A 25,570-nucleotide genomic window follows, 5' to 3' on the forward strand; every position below is an offset into this window, starting at 1 on the left:
AATAAATTGGGGAAGAAAGGACAGAATTTGTTGGTGCATTAGACAAGGGAGATAAGAGAGAGGAAATTGTCCAAGAAGTGAGCATCATGTACTTTAAAAAGATTGGGGTTAGCATTTTGCTGATTTGATTTCATCCACTTGGTGGATATTGGTGAGGTAATAAAGAACATAGCATTTAAATGAATAAATAATTCACCTAGCTTCCTCAATTTTTGCTTTAAGTAGTAATCAGTTTTGCTTCACCGTTATCAAGTGTCTCATGACTGCTGGGAAGAGAGAGTTTAATTAAGAGTAAAAGAGAAATAGGGGCTGGACCTGTGGCCAAGTAGTTAAGCTCGTGCGCTCCACTGCGGCTGCCCAGTGTTTCGTGGGTTCCAAACCTGGGCGCGGACATGGCACCACTCATCAGGCCACGCTGAGGCGGCGCCCCCCATGCCACAACTAGAAGGACCCACAGCTAAGATATACAACTATGTACCGGGGGGCTTTGGGGAGAAAAAGGAAAAAAAAATCTTTAAAAAAAAAAAGAGTAAAAGAGAAATAAAGGTTCTTTATTGGGAAGAAGATATGACAACCAGAGAATAATTCTTTAGATTAGATTAAAAACATAAAATACCTGAGAAAGTTTGAAAGAAAGGCCTTTAATACAAATGAATAAAGGAAACAGTAAAACTCTGTGAGTGATCTGAAGAACAATGGAGAAAATAAGGCAAATGAAAAGTGATGGAACCGGGGGCGGTAAGGAGTCTAAGTCCAAAAGTAGAAGATGAATTCTAGATATAAAGATAGGATGGAGGGAAGGGAAATGTGCAAAGAATGGAAACAATGTCCACAGAGAAAAAGAACACCATTTCTATTTTGTAGCAACTCCCACACTGTAAAAATTCTACATAATAGATACAAAAGAGAAGAGAGAAAGGCAGCAAGTAAAGCAATTACCTCTATACTGTACAACCAAATATATTCTACTGCTAAAGAGAATTAGCCACCTTTTCATGAAGAGTAAAACACCAGAAAGTGATTTTAAAAACTAGCTTTGGAATACTTTGATTGCTGATATACAAAAGAAATAGCTAAAAATATGAAAATTTACTGAGGTGAAATGACAATAGAAAGAGTTCGAGTTTTATTTTCAGGTAGCCCTGAGATAATCCCAGCCCTTATTCACACTAGCTGTGTAAGCTTGGGCAAGTTACTTAACTTTCTGTATCAGATTCCTTAACTGTAGGCGGTGAAGCATAATACGTTTTCATTTGGCTTTTATAACAATTAAATAAAATGATGCAAGTGCATGCCTGGCACATAGTCATTCAATAAATGTATTTCCCTGTTCAATTAAAAATTAAGTATTTCTTTTAGAAATTAAATGTTTTAAGAAATTATATATATACTGCCTTGACACAAAATTTGGCTCTTCTACCACCTTTGTTAGAGAAAATTTGAACTATTTTTTTTCCCAGAAATTAAAACTAAGGAGAAATCATTTCCATGTCACTTAAAAAACTCTCCTTAAAATTATCTATGAGTCCCCCAAACTACGCTAATCTTCTTAATTATAAAGTAGACTTTGTTGATTCCCTGCTCTTCCTCCAGGGAGGAATCCTCAGCCCCAATCAACACAGCAAATTGCGGCGTGGCATGACTCAGGAGAAAATGGTGGTGGGGCTAATCAAATGCCTTCACAGGAAAGAAAAGAATTTTAAAAGTAACTCTCAGGAAATCTCCATATCTTCATGAGCTAAAAATGCTCAAAGAAAGTAAATGGGTTTCAGAAATTATTGAAGTGAAAGGCACATCTAAAAGATGAATGAATAATAAGGAAATTCAATAGCCACAGGTTAGTTCTAAAGGCCAAATGGAATCAATAACTGGAGACCTGGTTATAGATTAGAATTGAGTCCTAGTAAGATTTAAGACTTCTGTTTTCAGTCTCTAAAAATGTGGCAAAACAGTACACCTGTATAAGGTACAATCAGGTAGTGTTTTTCTTAGGCATGTACATAGTTTTTTCTAGTTTTTAAATTCTCAAGAAATAAGGATAATGCAGTATGGGAGAACTGCCCAGAGTATCTAAGTTAGGTGGGAGATTATGGAGAAAGACTAAGGGAAAAACATCAGACGTTACTCACTAAGTCTGCGTAAGTTTATGGCAGTCCCTAAAGATACAAAGAGCTGGCAGGACCACATGGAGAAAAAGTACATTTTGACCTTCTTTTCCACATATCTCGGGTATCATCCACAGAAACAAGCTCGTCTTTTGTTCCACACTCAATCAATTATTCTATATGAGAAGAAAACTCATGAAAGTTTTCCAGTTATCCTAAGATAATGGAAAAGAACTATCAATTTAAAAAATATTTTTTTAAAAAAAGGTGATGGAAAGTTGGACTTCTGATGCCTCCAAATTTCTTCTATTTCGTTCAGTGTTCTTTTCATTCCTAAAGTCTCTGTTCTGAATGAAATCTTCAGGCCATATAGATTAGGAATGTAATTCCCAGCAAAGCATTCATTATCTTGAAATTCTAATCAAACAATTAAGATGATTCACGGACTTCTCATTAGAATGAGGTTATACTGAGTTTGGGGCTTAAGCATGTACCCAGCCAGGCCAGAAGGATGACCACAACTCCCTAGACAATATACAGAGACATGTGGTTGATGTTCAGTTTTGAAATACACTAAAAATGTTCTCTATGGTTCAGAGCTGAAATACTTCCAACCTTGGTAATATTCATATCCAGAAATCCTTGCACAGTCTCAAATGTGTGAGTTCTTATGAGGTTGCATGTATTTGGGTTTGTTTTTGCGTTTGGAGTTTGTTCTTCTGTTTGTTTGTTATAGTTTACTTGCATCCATCAGAGAAAATTTGATCGAAAAGATCTAAGTGGCTCCAGGGCTTACTAAACAGTGCAGTGAAATGCTGTTAACATAATTTCTCAAATGAATATATTGATTTTTTTAATTGAAAGAGCAAAGAAATGAATAAATGAAATGATAGAAAAAACAAACAGAAGAGTTGGATTTGGAAATTAAGACTGCTACCTAAATACGTGTGGAAGTGGCAATATATATTTTTTATTTGTCAAAACATTTTTTTAGGCATGCACAGTTCCATGTTTATAGTTTGTTCATTTAAAAATCTACCTATAAAAACATGATTTCTGAAAATCTGTAGGTTTACTTGAAGGTTTTTTTGATGTCACTTTACAAGGAATAGTTTACTTAATTTTGATATTTAAAATGCCTTAATTATGTTATAATATAGGCACAGCTATAATTATGTTCCTAAATAATATTTACTTCTCATGATAGCAAAATATTTTAAGAATATTCTTTAATAGACAAAAGGGAAAAATTTAATTAGCAAGATACGCTCGCAGTATTTTCCTTCTTTCTTTCCAAATATTTTCAGTTTTTATGTCACTTTTCAAACATGGCAAAATATAATGTTTATAGCAAAGATACCCGGATTTCCACACATGGCAGGGATGAGGTAAGGTAATACTGTCTTAGAACACACTTTTGCATTGAAGAGAATCCTGCTCAATAAGCTTAAGCAAAGGTAGTGTATTAAGTAGATCATGATTTAATGGACTCCAAAATAAAAGCTAAACCTCCGGATACCAGGAAGAGCAGGAGCCAGGCAGTCCTAGGGGCCTCAGCAGCAAACATTCGTGGTTTCTGACTCTCACAGTTCCCCATAAACATGAGACAATGAGTCTGACTGACTTGGTCCAATCTATGTATGAACTGGCTCCTTCAGGCCATGCTGTACCCTTGATCAAATTAGAGTGGTTGTGGATGTTGACCATATGAGAACATATTTCCTTTGAAGGCATGTGAAAGGGAAAGATATATAGCATATACAGTACAATCACTAAAATAATTAAAACTTGGATAGTGCAAAGATAAAAGTTATCACTTGCTTGAAGTACAGCTCTGAAATTTTGGCACCAATGTTTGAATTAATCTCCTTAAAAGATCAAAGCCCAACACTGGCATCCGGGGTCTTTTTAAAAGGAATTTCATGGATATAATTCAGAAGTCAATATCTAATGTACTTTAGCTCCAAATTAAGTTGAATACCATTATGATCAGTAAACACCTCTTGCTGTTACTTATGTATATATGAGAGTAACTAGTAGTAATAATTATTCCTTTAAACTCACTGTATAAACCATTATATATACTTCTTTAGCACTTAATGTAATCTTAATGCTTTTCCAAGTAATTCCAACTAATAAATATATAAATAAAGTAGCAAAATCAGGCCAATAAGGTTTACTGAAAACTTTACTTTTCATTAATATAAGTAAATATGTATTGAAAAACCTCCATGACACCTAATTCTGGAACTATGACAATCAATAATCGTTCCAAACCTGGATATTGTTAAAACTTTAATAACAAATGTGAAGAGGAAAGAATAATCAACATACATGGTGGAATATCAGCATCTCAACTTCCAACATCTGAGCCACAAAGGGAGCCTCTGCTCTTTGTTTCACTCAAGTATCATTTCTCAGAATGGTACAACACGGCTTTCTTTCTTCCATGCATAAACATTATTCCCTAGCAGTAATTAAGGATTCAGCTAACATCTGTAGTCTTCCTCCACCTTTACCCCCTTAAGCCTATCCTTGAGTACAGCCACGATGACCCACAAAGATGTTGCTACCTGGCGTAACTTATTCCGTGGCTTTCCCTGGCCTATAAGCTAAGTTGAAGACTTTTGCAGTCTCATAATGCAAATTCCTTCTTGTCTGGCCCATTCTTTCCTCTCCAGATTCTTCTATTCCTACACTCAGCCTTACAATTGTCATTTGGTAATAAGAAAATATCTGTCGCTCCCATTCACTTTATGCTTCTGGGTCTTTTCTTATGCTTTCCCCTCTGATTGGAATATTCCCCTACTCTTTCTTTACCTAACCAATTTCTACTCTCCCATAAAGACTCAGTTCCTGGCTACCTAATCTTAGGAATATTCCCTGAGCCTACCTAATAGGGCTAAAATTTTCCCCTTTGTCATCCTAAAATGCCCCGAAAAACCTCAATCACAGCATTTATGATATTATTTTGAAAGACCAGTTAATGAGTCTATTGCTCCACTAAACTACAGGCTGGTTACATGTTCCACCACCAATGCCTACTGGGAACTTGATATTCTTAGATTTGTTGGACAGAATGGAATTTCTGATACAGTTATCTGCTGATACTGTTTCTGACAACAAAAACGTTAAGCCATTTCATAGGGAATTTGAAACCCCAACAGAAATCAAGAAATTTATAAACTGGTTGTTTTAAAAATATTCAGTTGCTTGAGTAAAGTGAATTTAATCTTTAATTTTTTGTATCAGTCTGCTGCAAGCAAATGTCTGTGCACAGATATAGCACCAGAGCATTTTCTTGGCATGCTAGCTTACTGCCTGGAACCATCTCAACACTTTGCCTAAAGGAAGACAGTGACTGTTCAAGCAGAAGACTTGCTGATGGGTCTCAAGGCATGGTTGAAATGGTGCATTTCGACATTAGAATTTTGTAATCACAACCATCACAAATAATGTGTTTTGGTTCAATTACTCAAATCAAGCAGCACATTTCTGTTGTTCTATATCCTAAATTCCTCACTATTTTATACTTTTAAATGTAATGAGAACATTAATAGAAACTTTATAAATGCTATACTAATGCAAAGGAGGGATCCATATAAGTAAAATAAATAAAGTAGATAGATAAATGTATACATTGATTATTCAGAGAAAATTCTGCGTCCTGCATTACCTGCATCTCTGAGGTCACAGTGATTTTGGAGTTCAACACATCTGAATTGTCCAGATAATTGCTGTAATTTCCCATTTCACTAAACTAATATAAGAATGGCCTTAGGACAATTTTTAAATGAAGCAAACTGAGATGAAACCTAAGAAACAAGGTAAAATTCTACTTTCTTCTTAATGACAAATTAGATTTATAAACTATGCTTTTGTTTTACATTTTGCACACTCTAAAATTACTTCAGGAGAAGTCTCTGTAGAAGAGCATTATTTTCCAATTCAATATCCAATTTTTCAGAGCATTTCAATTATTAGAGAGGAGGTATCTCAGAATTAAACATAGATGAGCATTACAAAATGAGCCCTGTAGCTTTCCTCCCTCTCTGTATTGGTGTGTACTTGTTCATGCTCTCTACCTCGTTTACAGAATCCAGTGATAAAAAGTTTCTCACTTGGTATTATGCGTATCGATGGTATGGAAGAGCTCATGTAATTCTTCCCTGCTCAGAACACCATCTGCAAAATATGCTTTGAATTCTTCAAAGGATAATTTTCCGTCATCTGAAATGGTAAGAACAAACAGAAGAGAAGCACATCATTTCAACTTTGTACATTGTTTTATCTTTTAATTTTTAAAACCTTGCTCAAACGTTTGTGCAGGTTTATTTGTGCATGCACACACATGTATTCAAAAATAAAGAATAATTCAAGGGTTTAAAAAGAAAAATAATTTAATGTACGTTTATAGTACATACTGTAGATGTATACACCCTGATGAACTATGTCTACGTGGTTTGGAGTATTTTTTGGTTCATTTATTCATATGGCAAACATTTGACAAGCAATTTAACAGGCCATACCAAATAAAAGACCAAGACAGAGACAATTATTTAGATGTTTTGCCTGCATATACAGGATCCAGCATATTGCAGAATAAATAGTGTATGTTTACTAAGTGTATATTGATTGAATAGTTGCTAATGTGTGAATATCAGAATTATTACAGTCCAACAAGCTGTGTTCATCTACTTACTCATTAAATAAACACTTTCTAAGCCAAATACATTTCACTTATTGTGAGATACATAAGTGAAAGACAATGAGGGAGTCTAATAAAAGACATAAGATGTGCAGACATACGTATAAGTATGTTACACAGTAAAACACAGTAAGTGCAATGACAGACACAATATGGAATGTATGAGAATTGGGGTAATAAAAGATCCTTTCATTAGGGGACATGAAGAGTTTTAGTGACTTTTGTACCTGACTTTGAACAACAGGTAAATTCTAGATATGTAGAGATGGAAGAAACACATTAATAATAGATGAAAGTAAAAGATTTGTACAAGACACAGCAGCAGAGAATCTAAGGGAGGGAATAGACATGAAGTGAGAGGAAAGCACCTTCTCTCCTTGCAAGGAGCTGCCTTGTCAGTTACCTCACGTAAGAGGCCAAATGACTGCAAGGGGTGAAATTATTCTCTCCATTTACAAAGACGAAATTGAGGTCTAAGGAGAAAGTTGCCCAGTGTCACAAAACTCCTAAGTGTGGTCCTACTGTACTGAACAAAGTAAAATTTGTCTTTGAGTAGAAAGTAATTTAATGTGACTGGATCTTCAAGGTTCATTTAGAGCAATTTTTTCCCTCAAAAGATGGCCCATAGACCACCTGGAGAACTGTTAAAATTCAGATTCTTGGGCCAGAGAATCAGAATCTCACAGTGGCATGGAGGGGTCGGTAGACAAGAAATCAGGATTTTTAACAACCTGTGTGATTCCTCCTTACACTAATGCTTGAGAGGTATTATTATAAAGCACAAAATAGGCCTAGTCACTGAATTACTTAATTTTTCAGATAGGGATTTAAAGGCCGTAACATTTCAAAAATCTTTGTTTGCAAAATATAGATATAAAGACCCCTGAGAGTTTTAAATTTGTGTTTCATTTCGCTTTTTAACTTAATAGGTATATTAAAACTAACTTTCCAATTAATTCTCACCAACAGTTAACTGGCCAGACATAGACTTAGAGGTCTTAAAAATACCTCTCTGGCCCATGGCTCTGCTGCAGCCCAGAGGAGGCAAGTGAAATAAAGCAGGACCAAACAGTGGTAGAGCTGTAAGTCTGGGTGAACCAGCTCCTGGCTGCTATAAAAGCCCATAACACTGCTGCAGTCCCTAAGGAGGGAGTGGATCTAGGTGGGTCTGTGGGAGCAGGCAGCAGCAACCTGAAATCCCTGTGTGTGAGTGTTCCCAAAGTCTACAGGAGACCACACAGGGCCACTGCAATCCCAAGGAGTGGCCTAGCCTCAGTCAGAAACAGCTGACAGGGATTCTCGTGGGCATAGATTACACAGCTCCTGCCCCCTCCCCCCCAGTGCCAGCAAGTGGAAGCAGTAACCAAACTCTGTCTCTATGCAGATGCACAAATACACATCATTAAGCAGTATGAAAAAATATATTAAATCTCCAGAACAGAAGGAAAACGAAAAGTACCCAGAAAACAATCCCAAAGACACAGAAATCTATAACCTAAATGACAAAGAATTCAAAATAGCTATCATTAAAAAACTCAATGAGTTAAAAGAAAATACAGATAGACAACTTAACGAGTTCAAATGCTATGTCACAAAAGAGCTCAATACTATAAAGAACAACCAATCAGAAATGTTGGAGATGAAAAACACAGAGGAGGAGATTAAGAAACATATGGACTCCCTAAATAGCAGGGCTGATAATATGGAGGACAGAATTAGCAGTCTGGAGGAGAGGAATATAGAAATGCTTCAGATAGAGGAGGAGAGAGATCTAAGACTAAAAAGAAATAAAGAAACTCTCTGAGAAATATCTGACTCAATTAGGAAAGGCAACATAAGGATTATAGGTATCCTAGAGGGAGAAGAGAAAGAGAATGGAGCAGAAAGCTTGTCCAAAGAAACAATAGCTGAGAACTTCCAAAACCTGGGAAGGAGCTGGAAATCCATGTGACAGAAGTGAATAGATCTCCAAATTTTATCAATGTAAAAAGACCAACCCCAAGGCATACAGTAGTGAAGATGGCAAAAGTCAATAACAAAGATAAAATATTAAAGGCAGCAAGGCAGAAGAAAATAACCTACAAAGGAAGCCCTATCAGGCTATGAGCAGATTTCTCAGCAGAAACCTCACAGGCTCAGAGAGCGTGGAATGATATATTCAGAATTCTGAAAGACAAAAACTTTCAGCCAAGAATACTCTATCCAGCAAAAATATCCTTCAAATATGATGGAGAAATGAAAACTTTCCCAGATAAACAAAAGTTAAGGGAGTTCATCACCACAAGACCCCCAATGTAAGAAACGTTCAGGAAGATCCTCATACATGAAAAAAAAAGGGGGGAAGTTACAAAACCCCTGAGTAAGGAGATAAGTAGAAAGACAAAATCAGAAAGTTGCAGGTCTCCATCAGAACAGGTTAGTAAATGTGTAAGTATAACATTAAAGATAAAGGGAAGGGAAACACCAAGAATAAATATAATCTTGTCATTTTAACCACAAACTCACAACACAAGAAGAAAAAAAGATGTTACAATATCAACTTAGAAGGGGAAGAGGAAAGAGATGGATCCAGCTTAATCTAAGGAAATAAGAGGCTATCAGAAAATGGACTATCTCATCTATGAGATGTTTTATACAAACCACATGGTAACTACTAAACAAATATCTAGAACAGAGACACAAATTACAAATAAGGAGAAAACTAAGAAAACCAACATAGAAAACTACCTAACTGAATTGGTAGTCTGAAATAGATGGGATGAGAAAGAAAGGAATGCAGGAGAACCAGAAAACAAGTGATAAAATGGCAGCATTAGGCCCCCACATTTCAATACTCATTCTAATTGTAAATGGATTGAATTCTCCAATCAAAAGACACAGAGTGGCAGGATGGATTAAAAAACAAGACTTAACAATATGCTGCCTCCAGGAAACACATCTCAGCCCCAAAGACAAACACAGACTCAGGGTGAACTAATGGAAGATGATACTCCAAGCTAATAGCAAACATAAGAAAGCAGGTGTCACCATACTTATATCAAACAATGTAGACTTCAAGGCAAAACAGGTAAAGAGAGACAAAGAGGGGCAGTATATAATGATAAAAGGGACACTCCACCAAGAACACACAACACTTATAAATATATATGCACCCAACAAAGGAGCATCAAAGTACATAAAGCAACTATTGACAAAACTAAAAGGAGATATCAAGAACAATACAATAATATTAGGGGACCTCAACACCCCACTAGCACCAGTGGATAGATCATTCAGACAGAAAGTCAATAAGGAAATTGTAGAATTAAATGAAAAACTAGGCAAGATTGACTTAATAAATACATATAGAACACTCCATCTAAAAACAGCAGGTTACACATTCTTCTGAAGTGCACATGGAACATTCTCAAGGATAGACCATATGTTGGGAAACAAAGCAAGCCTCAATAAGTTTAAGAGGATTGAAATAGTATCAAGCATCTTTTCTGACCATAATGCTATGAAACTAGAAATCACTTACAAGAATAAAGCTGGGAAATGGGCAAAGATGTGGAGATTAAACAATATGCTACTGAATGACAAATGGATCATTGAAGAAATCAAAGGAGAAATCAAATATTATCTGGAGACAAATGAAAATGAAAATACACCATACCAACTCATTTGGGATGCAGCAAAAGCAGTCCTAAGAGGGAAATTCATTAGAATACAGGCTCACCTCAATAAACAAGAAAAGTCTCAGATAAGCAATCTCAAATTACACCTAACAGAATTAGAAAAAGATGAACAAATAAAGCCCAAAATCAGTAGAAGGAGGGAAATAATAAAAATCAGAGCAGAAATAAGTGAAATTGAAATAAAAAAGACAGTAGAAAGGATCAATGAAACAAAGAGCTGGTTCTTCAAGAAAATAAATAAAATTGACAAACCCTTAGCCCAACTCACTAAGAAAAAACAGAGAAGACTCAAATAAATAAAATCAGAAATGAACGAGGAGAAATCACAATGGATACCACAGAAATACAAAAGATTACAAGAGAATACTATGAAAAACTATATGTCAACAAATTGGACCACCTAGAAGAAATGGATAAATTCTTAGACTGTTACAACCTCCCAAAACTGAATCAAGAAGAAATAGAGACTCTGAATAGACCAATCACAAGTGAAGGGATTGAAACAGTAATCAAAAACCTCCCCCAAAATAAAAGTCCAGGACCAGACGGCTTCTCTAGAGAATTCTACCAAACATTCAAAGAAGATTTAATACCTATCCTTCTCAAACTATTCCAGAAAATTGAGGAAGATGGGGTACTTCACATTCTACGAGGCCAACATCACCCTGGTCCCAAAACCAGACAAGGACAACACAAAGAAGGAAAACTACAGGCCAATATCATTGATAAACATAGATGCAAAAATCCTCAACAAAATATTGGCAAACAAAATACAGTAATATGTTAAAAAGATCATACACCATGATCAAGTGGGATTTATATCAGGGACATAGGGATGGTTCAACATCCGCAAATCAATCCATGTGATACACCACATTACCAAAACGAGGAACAAAAACCACATGATCATCTCAATAGATGCAGAGAAAGGATTCAACAAGATCCAACATCCATTTATGATAAAAACACTCAATAAAATGGGTATAGAAGGAAAGCACCTCAACATAATAAAGGCAATATATGACAAACCCACAGCCAACATCATACTCAGTAGGGAAAGAGTGAAAGCCAACCCTCTGAGAACAGCAAGAAGACAAGGATACCCAATCCCACCACTTTTTTTTTTCACCACTCTTATTCAACATAGTACTGGAGGTTTTAGCCACAGCAATTAGGCAGGCAAAAAAATAAAAAGAATCCAAATAGGTGATGAAGTGAAACTCACACTCTTTGCAGATGACATGATTTTATATATAGAAAACCCTAAGAAATCCATTGGAAATATACTAGAAGTAATCAACAATTACAGCCAAGTTTCAGGGTACAAAATCAACTTACGTAAATCAGTAGCATTTCTATACTCTAATAACGAACTAACAGAAAGTGAACTCGAGAACACAATCCCATTCACAATCGCAACAAAAAGAATAAAATATCTTGCAATAAATTTAACCAAGGAAGTGAAGGATCTATACAATGAAAACTACAAGACTTTCCTGAAAGAAACTGATGATGACATAAAGAGATGGAAAGACATTCCATGCACATGGATTGGAAGAATAAACATAGTTAAAATGGCCATACTACAGATTCAAGGCAATCCCAATCATAATTCCAATGAAATTCTTCACAGAAATAGAACAAAGATCCCTATAATTCATATGGGTCAACAAAAGACCCTGAATCGTTAAAGCAATCCTGAGCAAAAAGAACAAAGCTGGAGGCATCACAATCCCTGACTTCAAAACATACTACAAAGTTATTGTAATCAAAACAGCAATGGTACTGGTATAAAAACAGGCACACAGATCAATGGAACAGAATTGAAAGCCCAGAAACAAAACCACACATCTACAGACAGCTAATCTTTGGCAAAAGAGCTGAGAACATATAATGCAGAAAAGAAACTCTCTTTAACAAATTGTGTTGGGAAAACTGGACAGACACATGTAAAAGAATGAAAATCAACCATTCTTTTACACCACTCACAAAAATAAACTCTAAATGGATAAAAGACTTAAACATAAGACCTGAAACCATAAGACTTCTAGAAGAAAATATAGGCAGTACACTCTTTGACATCAGTCTTAAAAGGATCTTTTCAGACACCATGTCTTCTCAGACAAGGGAAACAACAGAAAGAATAAACAAATGGGACTTCATCAGAGTAAAGAGCTTCTACAAGGCAAGGGAAAACAGGATTGAAACAAAAACACAACCCACCAATTGGGAAAAAATATTTGCAAAGCATATATCCGACAAAAGGTTAATCTCCATAATATAGAGAGAACTCACACAACTCAACAACAAAAAATCAAGCAACCCAATCAAAAAATGGGCAGGGGAGATGAACAGACATTTCTCCAAAGAAGATATACGGACAGCCAACAGGCACAGGAAAAGATGCTCATCATCACTGATCATCAGGGAAATGCAAATCAAAATTACACTAAGATATCACCTTACATCTGTTAGAATGGCTAAAATAAGTAAAACAAAAAATAACATGTTGGAAAGGTTGTGGAGAAAAATGAACCTTCACACACTGCTAGTGGGAATGCAAACTGGTGCAGCCACTATGGAAAATATTATGGAGACTTCTCAAAAAATTAAAAATAGAAATACCAAATGACCCAGCCATCCCATTACTGGGTATCTATCCAAAGAACATGAAATCAGCAATTCAAAGAGACCCATGTACCCCTATGTTCATTGCAGCATTATTCATAATAGCCAAGATGTGGAAGCAACCTAAGTGCCCACTGACTGATGATTAGATAAATAAGATATTGTATATATATATATATATATATATACACATATATACATATATATACATACAATGGAATACTATTTAGCCACAAAAAAGGATAAAACCATCCCATTCACAAAGAAAGAGAAATTCTGCATGATTCCCCTCATATTTGGAAGATAAACAAACATATGGACAAAGAGAACAGATTAGTGGTTACCAGGGGAAAGGGGGATGTGGGGTGGGCACAAAGGGTGAAGTGGTACACCTATAATATGACTGACAAATAATAATGTACAACTGAAATTTCACAAGATTGTAAACTATCATAACTTCAATTTAAAAAAAAAATCCCTACCTTGATCAAGCACAGAATGAGTTCCCCACCCCCAGGGGCCCTTGGGCCAGACTAGCTCAGCCTAGTTCAGCCATTCAAACATCATAACAACCATTACAAAATGAAGTTTAATCCATTAGGCTCATCAATTGTCTATTTTTTGTGTTTCTGTTTTTGGATGGGTTATTTTAGAGTCATGTCTCAAATGACTACTTTAAACTTTAGCCCCATGTAACCTGATGTATATCCCAGACTAGACTTTGAATTGCATCTCTACTGTGCATCTCCTTACTTTGATGAAAAATATATTGCCAGGTTGGGGAACTGGACACAAACCAAATCTAGATATAGGGCAAAGAGATAAAGGAAAAGAACTTTCATTCACTTAAAAACAAAAACAGAAATCAACCTACTATTTTCAACTCTACCACAGTGATCTGCAACAAACGTAATATGTACATATTAACGGAAGAATATATTTTCCTTGGTACGCTGAAGCAGGCTATTAAAGAACTGAGGCTGCCTGTGCACCCTATGGACAGTGTAGGCCTCTGTAAATCTGCTTTAGAATTACCATAAGTGAGTTCAAGTAATAATATACATACTATCAAATAAAACCATTGAATAACAAGTGCTTTGTGATTCTATGGAGGCTATGAAGGCTTAAAGCCTTTTCTTGAATTCTTATTGGAAAAAAACACAAAAAGAAAAAGGAAGCATTGAATTACAGTTCTGACTTGAGGCATGGAAAGTGTGTTTTGAAAGCCTATTTTTACCAGATGCAGAACTGGAGATTTTCAATTTAGACTGCTACATTTTTAAACAGTCAATTGCAAAGAGTTACTTTTGAATATTTCTAGATTAGTGTCTTAATGTTAAACAAAAGTGTAACTTTTTTTTAAAGAAAAGGGAGAAAAAATATCCCTTTCTAGTGTGGTTCCACATTAATGAAGCAATCATAAAATTTTTATTAAAATATTTTATTTCAACTTCAACCTTCCTGCTGATCTTTTCTTTTGAAATGGAACAACACAGTTAAACCTTGATTTATACTTGCTCACATAATAGCCAAATCTTGTGAGGTCTAATGTCTTATGATAATAAATCTTTACTTTTACCACCAGGAGCACGGGTTTTTCAGCTTTTTCTATTAGAATTACATGCTTTGCCTGAGTTTGTCCTGAGCATAGCTGGCCCCTTTCTGCTTTATTTTTTAATTACTCTGGGCTTAAACTCCAAATTCCATTAATTTTTTTGAGATGGAGGCAGCAGAGTGCAGTTGCTTAGAGCATAATCTTAGAATAAAGAAAATCCTGAGTATTAAACACGGGTTTGACATTTACTAGTATTGCACTTTCATCCACCCTTTCATCAAGATCCTACTATAAGCTGAAACACTGTTTTGTGCTAAGAATATAGGTAGACAAGCCCTTATGGCTCTTATAATTATGATGACGGATATAGCAAATAAACAGCCAAATACAATATAAGGACAATTCTGGGAGACATAAGGTGATGTGGCAGCACGTAGAAAAGAAAACTATTCCAGATGTAAAGGCATATGGAAGGCTTCTTAGAAGAAGTGATATTTCAGTTGAGACACAAATGAAAAATAGAAATTAATGGGGGAAGATGTGTAAAGACAAAGAGTGCTCCAGGCAGAGGGAATGCCAACTACAAAGTTAAGAGGCAAGAAAGAATATGGGTTGGAAAAGAAAAAAATATCAACACACTCAGTCAAAGAGTATATGCTGGAGTAGAATGGTGGTTACTAGGGGCTGGGGAGAAGGGGGAATGAAGAGATGTTGATCAAGAGGTACAAAGTTTCAGTTATGCCAAAATGAATAAGTTCTGCAGATCTAATGTATAACGATGTGACTATTGTTAACAATATTGTACAGTCATGCACCACATAATGATGTTTTGGTCAACAACAGATGGTAAACATGATGGTGGTCCTATAAGATTAGTACCATATAGCTTAGGTGTATAGTACGCTATACCATCTAGGTTTGTATAAGTACACTCTATAATGATTGCACAACAACCGACGACGAAATCACCTAAGAACTCATTTCTTAGAACATATCTCCATTGTTAAGTGATGCATGACTATATTGCATACTTGAAATTTGCTAAGAAGGTAGATCTTAAGTGTTCTCACCACACTCACCAGAATAAAAACATGGTAACCTTGTGAGGCGATGGATATGTTAAGTAGCTTGATTGTGGTGAATATTTCACAATGTTTATGTACATCAAATCATCAAGTTGTATACCTTAAATATAAACAATTTTAAATTGTACTATATCTTAATAAAGCTGGAAAAAAGAAAGAATATATATTGGGAAGGAAGTAGGAGATGCCAGAGAGTTAGATACAGAGAATCAATTTCATGAAAAACCATAAAAATCATGGTAAAGAATTTTGAATTTACTCCAAGAGCACTCAGAAGCCACCATTATATTGGAAAGGTTACTGTGGCTGCAGTGAGTAAAATGAATTGGCGAGGTATGCCACTAGAAGAGAAGACCCATTAAGAAGATATTGCAATAATTCAGGCAAGAATTAAGGGTGGCATAAATTTTGATGTTGACAGGAAAAACACAGAGAAGTGGACAAATTTGTAGTCTGTTTAGGAAATAGAATCAACAGGAACTGGTGACCAGTTCGAGGTGACAGGTGAGAGGAAGCAATAAGTCAAGGATCATACCCACTTTCCAGGATTGCTCAATCAGATGAATGATATCATCATTCATTGTAAGAGAGAATACAGGGCAAAAAGCATGGGGTGAAGTAAAGAACTCTTTTGGACATGCTGAAATTAGATGTACCTGTGGAATAAGTAGAAGCATCTAGTGGGCAGAGGGCTTATATGGTTCTAGAAAAGGAGAGGATGGGTGGGGGAGGAGGGAAGATAAGAAGAAAGGAGAGGGAGAGGGAGAGACAGAGAGAGAGATGGATAGAGAGAGAGGAAGGTTGAGATGTATGCTTAAGAGTTATCAACACATAGTAATTGGTCCTAGGAGTGAGTGAGTTGGTTCTCCCAAGGAGAATGCTTACAGTGAGAAAGGAAAGGGCCCAGAACAGACTTTGGAAATGCCAAATAAAGTCTTTAAGTTTGAGATTTTATAAATGCTTGATTCTTGCAAGGAATAAGTAAGAGGCTATATAGAAAACGCTTAGCGCAGTACCTAGCACATAGTAAGAGTTTAACAACAGTAGGTACAATTTTGGGATGGATTTACTAGTTCAGTCTTGCTAAGTGACCGTTTATGTGTTTTTAATTCCCATTTTCTACCCTTCCTTGAAAAGTACTTATTGAGTACATATAGAAAGTAGGTATTTAATATGTTTGTTTAAAAATAGAAATTTTAATTTATTTTTGGGGTAATCAGGTTTAGCACATCCTAAAATTGGTGCCTCTTTAAAAAAAAAAAAGACTCTTTAAATATTCGATTTCTCCTTCAAGTTTCATTTCCACAAATATATGAACAACTGGAGCTCTGATCTCAGTGTTTCTCCTCCTCCTATCACCATTTTAATCTAGTTTTTGTGAGCATTTAAAAGGATTATCCTTTCCAAACACTGGCTTTTCTTTCATGTATTACTTTAACATTTTTGAACACTTTAAATATTGTAATTTATCAAGATTAAAACACCAAAGCACGAGTCTCTTCAATAATAACAGTGACACACATTGTGTGACACTTGTACTCATGTGTTTAAAATAATTATTATAAAGATGGTTCTAAGAAGCTACTTGCTAGAAGCTTTTAAACAGTTGGAAGCCTCAGACTCTCTGAGTTCGAAAATGAACACTTGGAAAGCATTACTGAATTTAATACACAAAGGGTACCATATACTTTGCATGTGTATGCAAATTTTAGAGGCAGAAATTAAAAAAAAGCAAACTTGTTTCTAAAATGAAGTTCTTAAATTGTAAATTCAAAAAAATAATATTTTGTCAAATTTAATAGATTAAACCAAAGGCTGAGAGCAGACTACTATGAGAGGAAAAAATTCTTGGAGTCTTTAGTTTTTAAGGAACCTAGATTCTTTCATGGGTTTTACCCCTAGGAACCCCACCAGGTTCTCACAGTGAGAAGACAAGAAAGATCACCTTGTAACACTGGGAGGGGAGGAGGAAGAGTAATCATGGGATGTACCCAAGCGTTTTCCATGACAAAGGTCTACTCTCCAGGGGCAAAGATTTTATCAGAGCCCTATCCTACCAGGGGGAAGGGCATTTCTCCAACTGTAGTCCCCTCTGGCCTTCCTGTCTCAACTGAGGGTGGGAGGATTTAAAACACACTTGTGAAGGTCCCAGCCCAGGGACATAGGCCCACTAAAAGACTGACATTTAATCATAAGATTACAAAATACATCTGCTCCTCCATTTCCTTACCATCACACCAACATAGCTCTCATATAATAACAGTGCATTACAGCTGAAAGAATTGCAAGACTCAGACTCTCTCTGAGGAAGAGTACTTAGGGAAGCCCAAAGTCAACACAGGAGACAAAAAGACACAAGAGGAATTTGAAGCCTCTGGCACCTACTGCAAGAGCAAACATTAAACACAGCCCAACTCCTAGCCAGACTAATATAAATCCTCACACTGCAGGCCTATGTATCTCAGTTCCTATTACCTGATACATCATATTTGGCTTTCACAAACAAATTACAAGGCATCCTAAAATGCAAGAAAAAGCAGTTTGAAGAGACAGAGCAAGCATCAGAACCAGACTCTGATATGACACAGATATTGGAATTATCAAACAAGAAATTTTAAATAACTATGATTAATATATTAAGGGCTCTAATAGAAAAAGTAGACAATATGCAAGAAGAGATGGGTAATGAAAGCTGACAGATGGAAATTCTAAGAAAGAATCAAAAGAAAATGCTAGAAATCAAAAACATTGTGAAAGAAATGAATGCCTTTGATGGGCTATCAGTGGACTTTATACAGCCGAGGAAAGAATCAGTGAGCTAAAGGTAGGTGAATAGAAACTTCACAAACTGAAAGGCATAGCAAAAAAAAAAAAAAAACAGAAAAGAACAGAACATCTAAGAACTCTGAGAAATTTCAAAAGATGCTACATACATACAATTGGAATACCAGAAGAGGAAAGCGAGTACAGAGTGGAAGAAATATTTGAAATAATAATGGCCAAGAACTTTCCAAAGTTAATGACAGAAACCAAACCACAGATCCAAGAAGCTCAGAGAACACCAAACAGAATAAATTCCCTCTTCCACATCCCCTCAAAGCAATCCTATACCTAGGCATATCATATTCAAACTGCAGAATATCAAAGACAAAGAGGAAATTTAGAAAGAGGTAGAGAAAACAAAATCTAACCTATCTAACACCAAGGATAAGAATTACAATTACAGTGGCCTTCTCATCAGAAATCATGCAAGCAAGAAGAGTGTGGGGTGAAATATTTAAAGTGCTGAAAGAAAAGTACCACAATGTAGAATTTCATATCCACTGAAATTATTCTTCAAAAGTGAACGTGAAACAAAGACCTTCTCAGCTAAACAAAATTGAAGGAATTCATTGCCAGCAGAACTGCCCTGTGAGAAATGTTAAAAGAAGTTCTTTAGGGAGAAGGAAAGTGATATAGGTCAGAAACTCAGATCCACATAAAGAAAATAGAGTGTCAGAGAAGGAATAAATAAAAGTAAAATAAAATATTTTATTTTTCTTATGCTGAATTGATCTAAGAGATAACTGTATGAAGTAATAATACTAACAACATACTGGTAGTTATAACATATGGATAAGTGAAATAAATTATCTCAATTTCATAAGGAATGGAAGGAAGCATTGGAAATATTCTGTTATAATGTACTTATATTACCCACAAAGTGGTATAGTGTTATTTGAACATAGATTTAGATTAGTAAAAAACAACAAACTTAGATTAGTGAAAAATGTATGCAGCGACCACTAAAATTTTTAAAAAGAAACATAATTGATTTGCTAAGAGAGGAGATAAAATAGATTTATATAAAATACTGTTTAAAACAAAATAAGGCAGAAAATGAAACAAAAAACAAGAGCAACTGATAGAAAGTAACTACTAACATAGTAGATATTAATCCAACAATACCAATAATTACTTTAAATATGAATAGTCTAAATACACCAATTAAAAGACAGAGTTTGTCAGAGAGGGTAAAAAATGAAGAGCCAAGTATATACTGTCTACAGGAAACCCACATTAAATACAAAGACTCATTTAGGCTAAAGATAAAGGAATAGAGAAAGATATACCATAGTAATGCTAATCAAAAGAAACCTGAAGTAGCTATTTTAATTTCAGACAAAGTAGACTTCAAAACAAAGAAAATTATCAATGATAAAGAGGAGTATGACCTGGGGCCGGCCTCTTGGCCAAGTGGTTGAGTTTGCGCGCTCTGCTTCGCGGGCCCAGGGTTTCGCTGGTTCGGCTCCTGGGTGCAGACATGGCAGTGCTACTGGGCCATGCTGAGGCAGCATCCCACATGCCACAACTAGAAGGGCCCACAACTAAAAATACACAACTATGTACTGGGGGGCTTTGGGGAGAAAAAGGAAAAATTAAGAAAAATCTTAAAAAAACCCCAGAGGGGTATGACCTAATTACAAAGGGGTCAATTCTCCCAGAGGACAACAATTCTAAGCATGTATGTACCTAACAACAGAACGTCAAAATACACGAGGCAAATATTGATAGAAATAAAAAGAAAAACAGACAAATCCACGATTATAGTTGAAGACTTCAACTCTCCTCTTTTAGTAACTGATAGATTAAACATGTAGAAAATCAGTAAGGATATAGTTGACATCAACACCACTATCAATTACTTCCTCTATAGTAATTTATAGAATACTCTTTCCAACAAAAGCGTAATGTGTCTCCTCAAGTTCACATGGAACATTCACCAAGATATGCCACTTATCTTTAAGGTGTGCACCATAAAACATACCTTAACACATTTAAAGTATAAAAGTTATACAAAGCATGTTCTCAGACCACAATGGAAATAAACTAGAGATCAATAACAGAAAGATAGCAGGAAAATCCCCAAATATTTGGAAATTAAGCATAACCTTTCTAACTAACACATGTATCAAAAAAGAAGTGTCAAGAAAAATTGAAAAAAATATTTTGAACTAAATGAATATGGCAATACAACATATCAAAATTTATAGAACGTAGTGAGAACAGTGCATAGAGGGAAATTTATACCATTAAATGCATATATTATAAAAGAAAAAAGACCTAAAGTCAATATCTAAGCTTGTACCTTAGGCAAGTAGAGTGAGAAGAGTAATTTGAACCTTAAGCAAGCAGGAGAAAATAAATAATAAAAATTAGTTCACAAATCAACAAAATTGAAACAAGAAAAACAATAGAGAAAATCAGCAGAACTAAAAGCTGATTCCTTGAAAAGATCAATAAAAGAAACAAAGCTCTCAACAGGCTAAGCTAAAAACAAAAAAAGAGAGAGAGAGAGAGACAAGACATACATTATCAATATCAGAAATGCAAGCGGAGATAACACTGTTGTTCCTATGGATACCGAAAGGATAATAAAGTAGTACTATGAACAACTCTATGCCCATAAATTTGATAACTTATCTGAAATGGAACAATTCACTGAAAGACACAAACTGCCAAAACTCACGTAGAGAGAAACAGTTTATTTTAATAGGTCTATATCTACAAAAGCAATGGAACTAATAATTAATAGCTTCACGAAAAATAAAGCACCAGACTCAGACAGACTCACTGGTGAATTCTATCAAACATTTGGGTAATAAATGACACCAATTTTCCACAATCTTCCAGAAAATAGAAGGAGAAATAACATTACTAACTCATTTTATAAATCCAGCATTATCCTAATATCCCAACTAGATCAAGATATTACAGGAAAGGAAAAATCTAAGCCAATATTGCTCAGGAACATAGATCCAAAAATTTCCAACAGAATATTAGCAAATCGACTCCACCAATATTTAAAAAGATTATACACCAAGATCAAGTAGGATTTGGTTCACTTATGCAAAGCTGGGCCACTATTCAAAAATCAATCAACAACATCAACATGCTAAAGATGAAAAAAATCCTATAATCATATCAACTGATGAAGAAAAAGCATTTTATGAAACCAAACACCCATTAATAATAAAAAACTCCCAGCAAACTAGGAATAGGAGGGAATTTCCTCAATTTGATAAGGAACATCTCCAAAAATCTACAGTTAAAATCATATTAAATGATGGGAAAGTAGATGCTTTCCTATGAGAATCAGGAAGTGATCTTAGGAGATGTCCTTTCTTATCACTCCTATTTAACAATATACTAGAAGTCTTAGCTATTGCAATATGACAAGTAACAGGAATAAAAGGTACACAGACCGAGAAGGTAGAAACAAAACTGAATTCTTTCACAGATGGCATAATTGTCTTTGTGGAAAATATCAAATAATCAGCCAAAAAAAAACCCCAAGCAAACTAACAAAAACCTCTGGAACTAAAAGGCAAATATAGCAAAGTCACAGGGTACAGGATTAATATACAAAAGTCAATTGCTTTACTATATATCAACAACAATCAATTGGGATTTGAAATTTAAAACAATAGCATTTACAATAGTACCAAAAAAGAATGGATCTAAATATAGAAAAGTACAAAACTCCAATGAAAGAAATTAAATAAGATCTAAATAAATAAATGAAAAGATAGTCCACGTCATGGATTGGAAGACTCAATTTTGCTAAAATGTCAATTCTTCCCATCTTTGTCATTTTATCAATGCAATCTCAATCAAAATGCCAGCAAGCTCTTCTGTAGTATTGACAAACATTCTAAAGTTTATATAGAAAGACAAAAGACTTAGAATAACAAACACAGTACTGAGGAGGAAAAACAAAGTTTGAGGACTTATACTGCCCAATTTCAAGACTTACTCTAAAGCTACAGTAATCAAGCCAGTGTTGTATTGGCAAAAGAACAGATGCAGGAACCAATGAAATGGAATAAAGAACTCAGAAATATACCCACACTAATACAGTCAACTGATCTTTCACAAAGAAGCAAAGGCAATTAAATAGAGAAAGGATAGTCTTTTCAAAAACTGGTGCAGGAACAATTGGCTGTCCATATGCAAAAAAAGGAAACTAGACATAGACCTTGCACCTTTGAGATAATAAAAATTAACTTATAATGGATCATAGACCTAAATGTAAAATGCAAAATAAGAGAAAATCTAGGTTACCTTGGGTTGGGTGATGAGGTTTTATATACAACACCAAAAGTACAATCCATGAAAGAAAAATATTGATAGCCGGGCTTTATTGAAATTAAAAAATTTTGCTCTATGAAAAAAACATACTATTAAGAGAATGACAGATAAGCCACAGACTGGGAAAAACATCCACAAAACATACATCTGAATAAGGACTTATGTCCATAATATACAAAGAACTCTTAAAACTCAACAATAAGAAAGCAAAAAGCCAATGAAAAAAGTGGGCAAAAATCTGAATAGATACTACACTAAAGAAGATATACAGATGGCAAATAAGCATTTGAAAATACTTGCAATGTTGTTTGTCATAGAGAATTAATAATTTAAATAGTAATGAGATACTACTACACATCCATTACAATGGCTAACTCTCCACCACCCTCCAAAATACACCTGGCAATACCAATTCCTGGCTAGGATGTGGGGCAAAAAGAACATTCATTCATTGCTAGTGGGAAAGTAAAATGGTACTGCCACTTTGGAAGACATTTTGGCATTATCTTATGTAGCAGTCATGCTCCTAGGTATTTACCCGACTGGTCGAGAACTCATGTCCATACAAAGAACTGCATGTGAATGTTTATAACAGCTTTATTCATAATCACCAAAAATTGGAAATAACCAAAATATCTTTCATTAGGCACATGGATAAGATAATTTTGGTACATCCACACAACAGAATATTATTCAATGTTCAAAAAAATGAGCTATCAAGCCATGGAAAGACATGGATGAATCTTAAATGTATATTGCTAACTGAAAGAAGCCAGTCTGAAAAGGCTACCTATTGTATGATTCCAATTTTACGACATTTGGAAAAGACAAACTTATAAAGACAGGAAAAAGATCAGTAGTTACCAGGAGTTCAGGGTAAGAAGGGAGAAGTGAAAAGGACAAGAACAATGGATTTTTTAGGGTGAGGAAACTACTTTGTACGACACAGTGTGATGGATATATGCATTTGTCAAAACCCATAGAACTTTACAGCACAAAGAACAAACTTTATCATATGCAAATTCTTAAAAACTCATTTAGGAGTTCAGGAAATCCCAGGATGGAATGCAGAATGAGACTAAATGACTTAACTGTTAGAAATGCGTTAAACAACCTCACTGAAGGGAGTGAGGGAAAACAGCGCTGACCTAAGTAACTTTGGAAATGAGTGGAATCTACAAGATAAAGGTAAAATAAGCTGTACATAAGTACTATACTATAGTTGATGAAGTTTCCCATGGGGTTCATCAAACATTCTGAGTACTACACATGTATATTGGAATTGAGCAGTTATGTAAATGAATGGCTGACTGGGAAGGCCAGGTTTGTCACTGTTGTAGTGAGAGGTCACTTATAAGCATAGGGAAGAGGCTAGGAATAATCCATGTGGTAATGGTTTAGAATCTGAGACATCAGTATGAACTCATGTTTAGCTTAATATAGATATATAAGGGTATATGTAGAAACGAGCGTACACATGGGTTAGTACACACATGTATATTTACTTGCTCCATCAGCTGAGAGATCTTAGAAACAACAGTGACATCCCAGTAACAACGAGAACATCTAGCACCAGATCTTAGTTTCTAATACAGTTCTCCAATTTAAAATATCAGAGCTTCTTGAAGAAGTGGCTGATTCTAAGACTAGGACAGGAATTATCAAAGATGAGCCTGAAGCATCTGATAGTGCTAGAAGGTAAGGAAGTGCTAAAAAACTCTCATAGTTATGAGGGTATGTCAAAGTCACACAGGAGTCAACTGAGAGAGATCTCAAAGACCAAAGTGGGTAGTATTGGATCATAATCCCAACTATATAATAAATATCCATGTGTCCACAGTGTTATAAATAAATGTTGAATAAATAAATATTTAAACCAGAGAATAGACAAATCTCCCACGCAGAAGAATTCTAAATAATCCATGCAGATACTCAGTCTTCAAGGAGGTGGAGCATAACTCCCCACTTCTTAGGTGTGGGCTGCCCACAGTAACTTCCTTCCAAAGAGTCCAGTTATGGAAAGGGGAGGAAAGAGTAAACTTTATAGTGAAAAAACCTGACAAACACTACCTCAGCAGGTGATCAAGGTCGTCAATAGTCATAAATCATGTTGATAGCATACACATTTGATATAACGCGATGGCATTTTACCCCTTGATTTTCCTCCTCAAAACACATAACCCCAGTCTAATCATCAGAAAACCATCAGACAAATCCCAATCAAGGGACACTGTATAAAATACAAGATCAATACTCCTTAAAACTGTCAAGATTATCGAAAACAAGGAAAGTCTGAGAAACTGTCTCAACCAAGAAAAGTCTAAGAAGATATGATTACTAAGCGTAATGTAGTACTCCAGATGGGATCCTGTAACAGAGAAAGGATATTAGGTAAAAACTAAGGAAATCTAATAAAGCATGGGCTTTAGTTAATAATGTATCAATACTGGCTCATTAATTATAACAAATGTACCACATTAACGTAAAATGTTAATAATAAGGGAAATTGGATGTCAGATATATAGGAATTCTCTATATTAGTTTCACAGTTTTTTTGTAAATATAAAACTGTCCTAAAATAAAAACTTTATTTAAAATATTTATAACTGAATATGAAAATTATATAGAATTAAATTAGAAACTTTAATATATCAAAAACTGACTCACCATGTTATCAACAT

General features: G+C 35.1%; 1 protein-coding gene across 1 annotated transcript in view; it reads right to left on the bottom strand.

Annotated features, from left to right (window-relative positions):
* NECAB1 (N-terminal EF-hand calcium binding protein 1) overlaps positions 1–25,570 on the bottom strand; it is a 171,389-nt gene that overhangs the window by 129,137 nt on the left and 16,682 nt on the right. Inside the window, exon 3 of the mRNA XM_046641574.1 lies at positions 6,227–6,335. Within this exon, the coding sequence (XP_046497530.1) occupies positions 6,227–6,335 (109 nt within the window). The remainder of the gene's footprint in view (positions 1–6,226; positions 6,336–25,570) is intronic.

This window comes from Equus quagga, chromosome 16 (assembly GCF_021613505.1).
Source record: "Equus quagga isolate Etosha38 chromosome 16, UCLA_HA_Equagga_1.0, whole genome shotgun sequence".
In the NCBI taxonomy this organism is placed as follows: domain Eukaryota; kingdom Metazoa; phylum Chordata; class Mammalia; order Perissodactyla; family Equidae; genus Equus; species Equus quagga.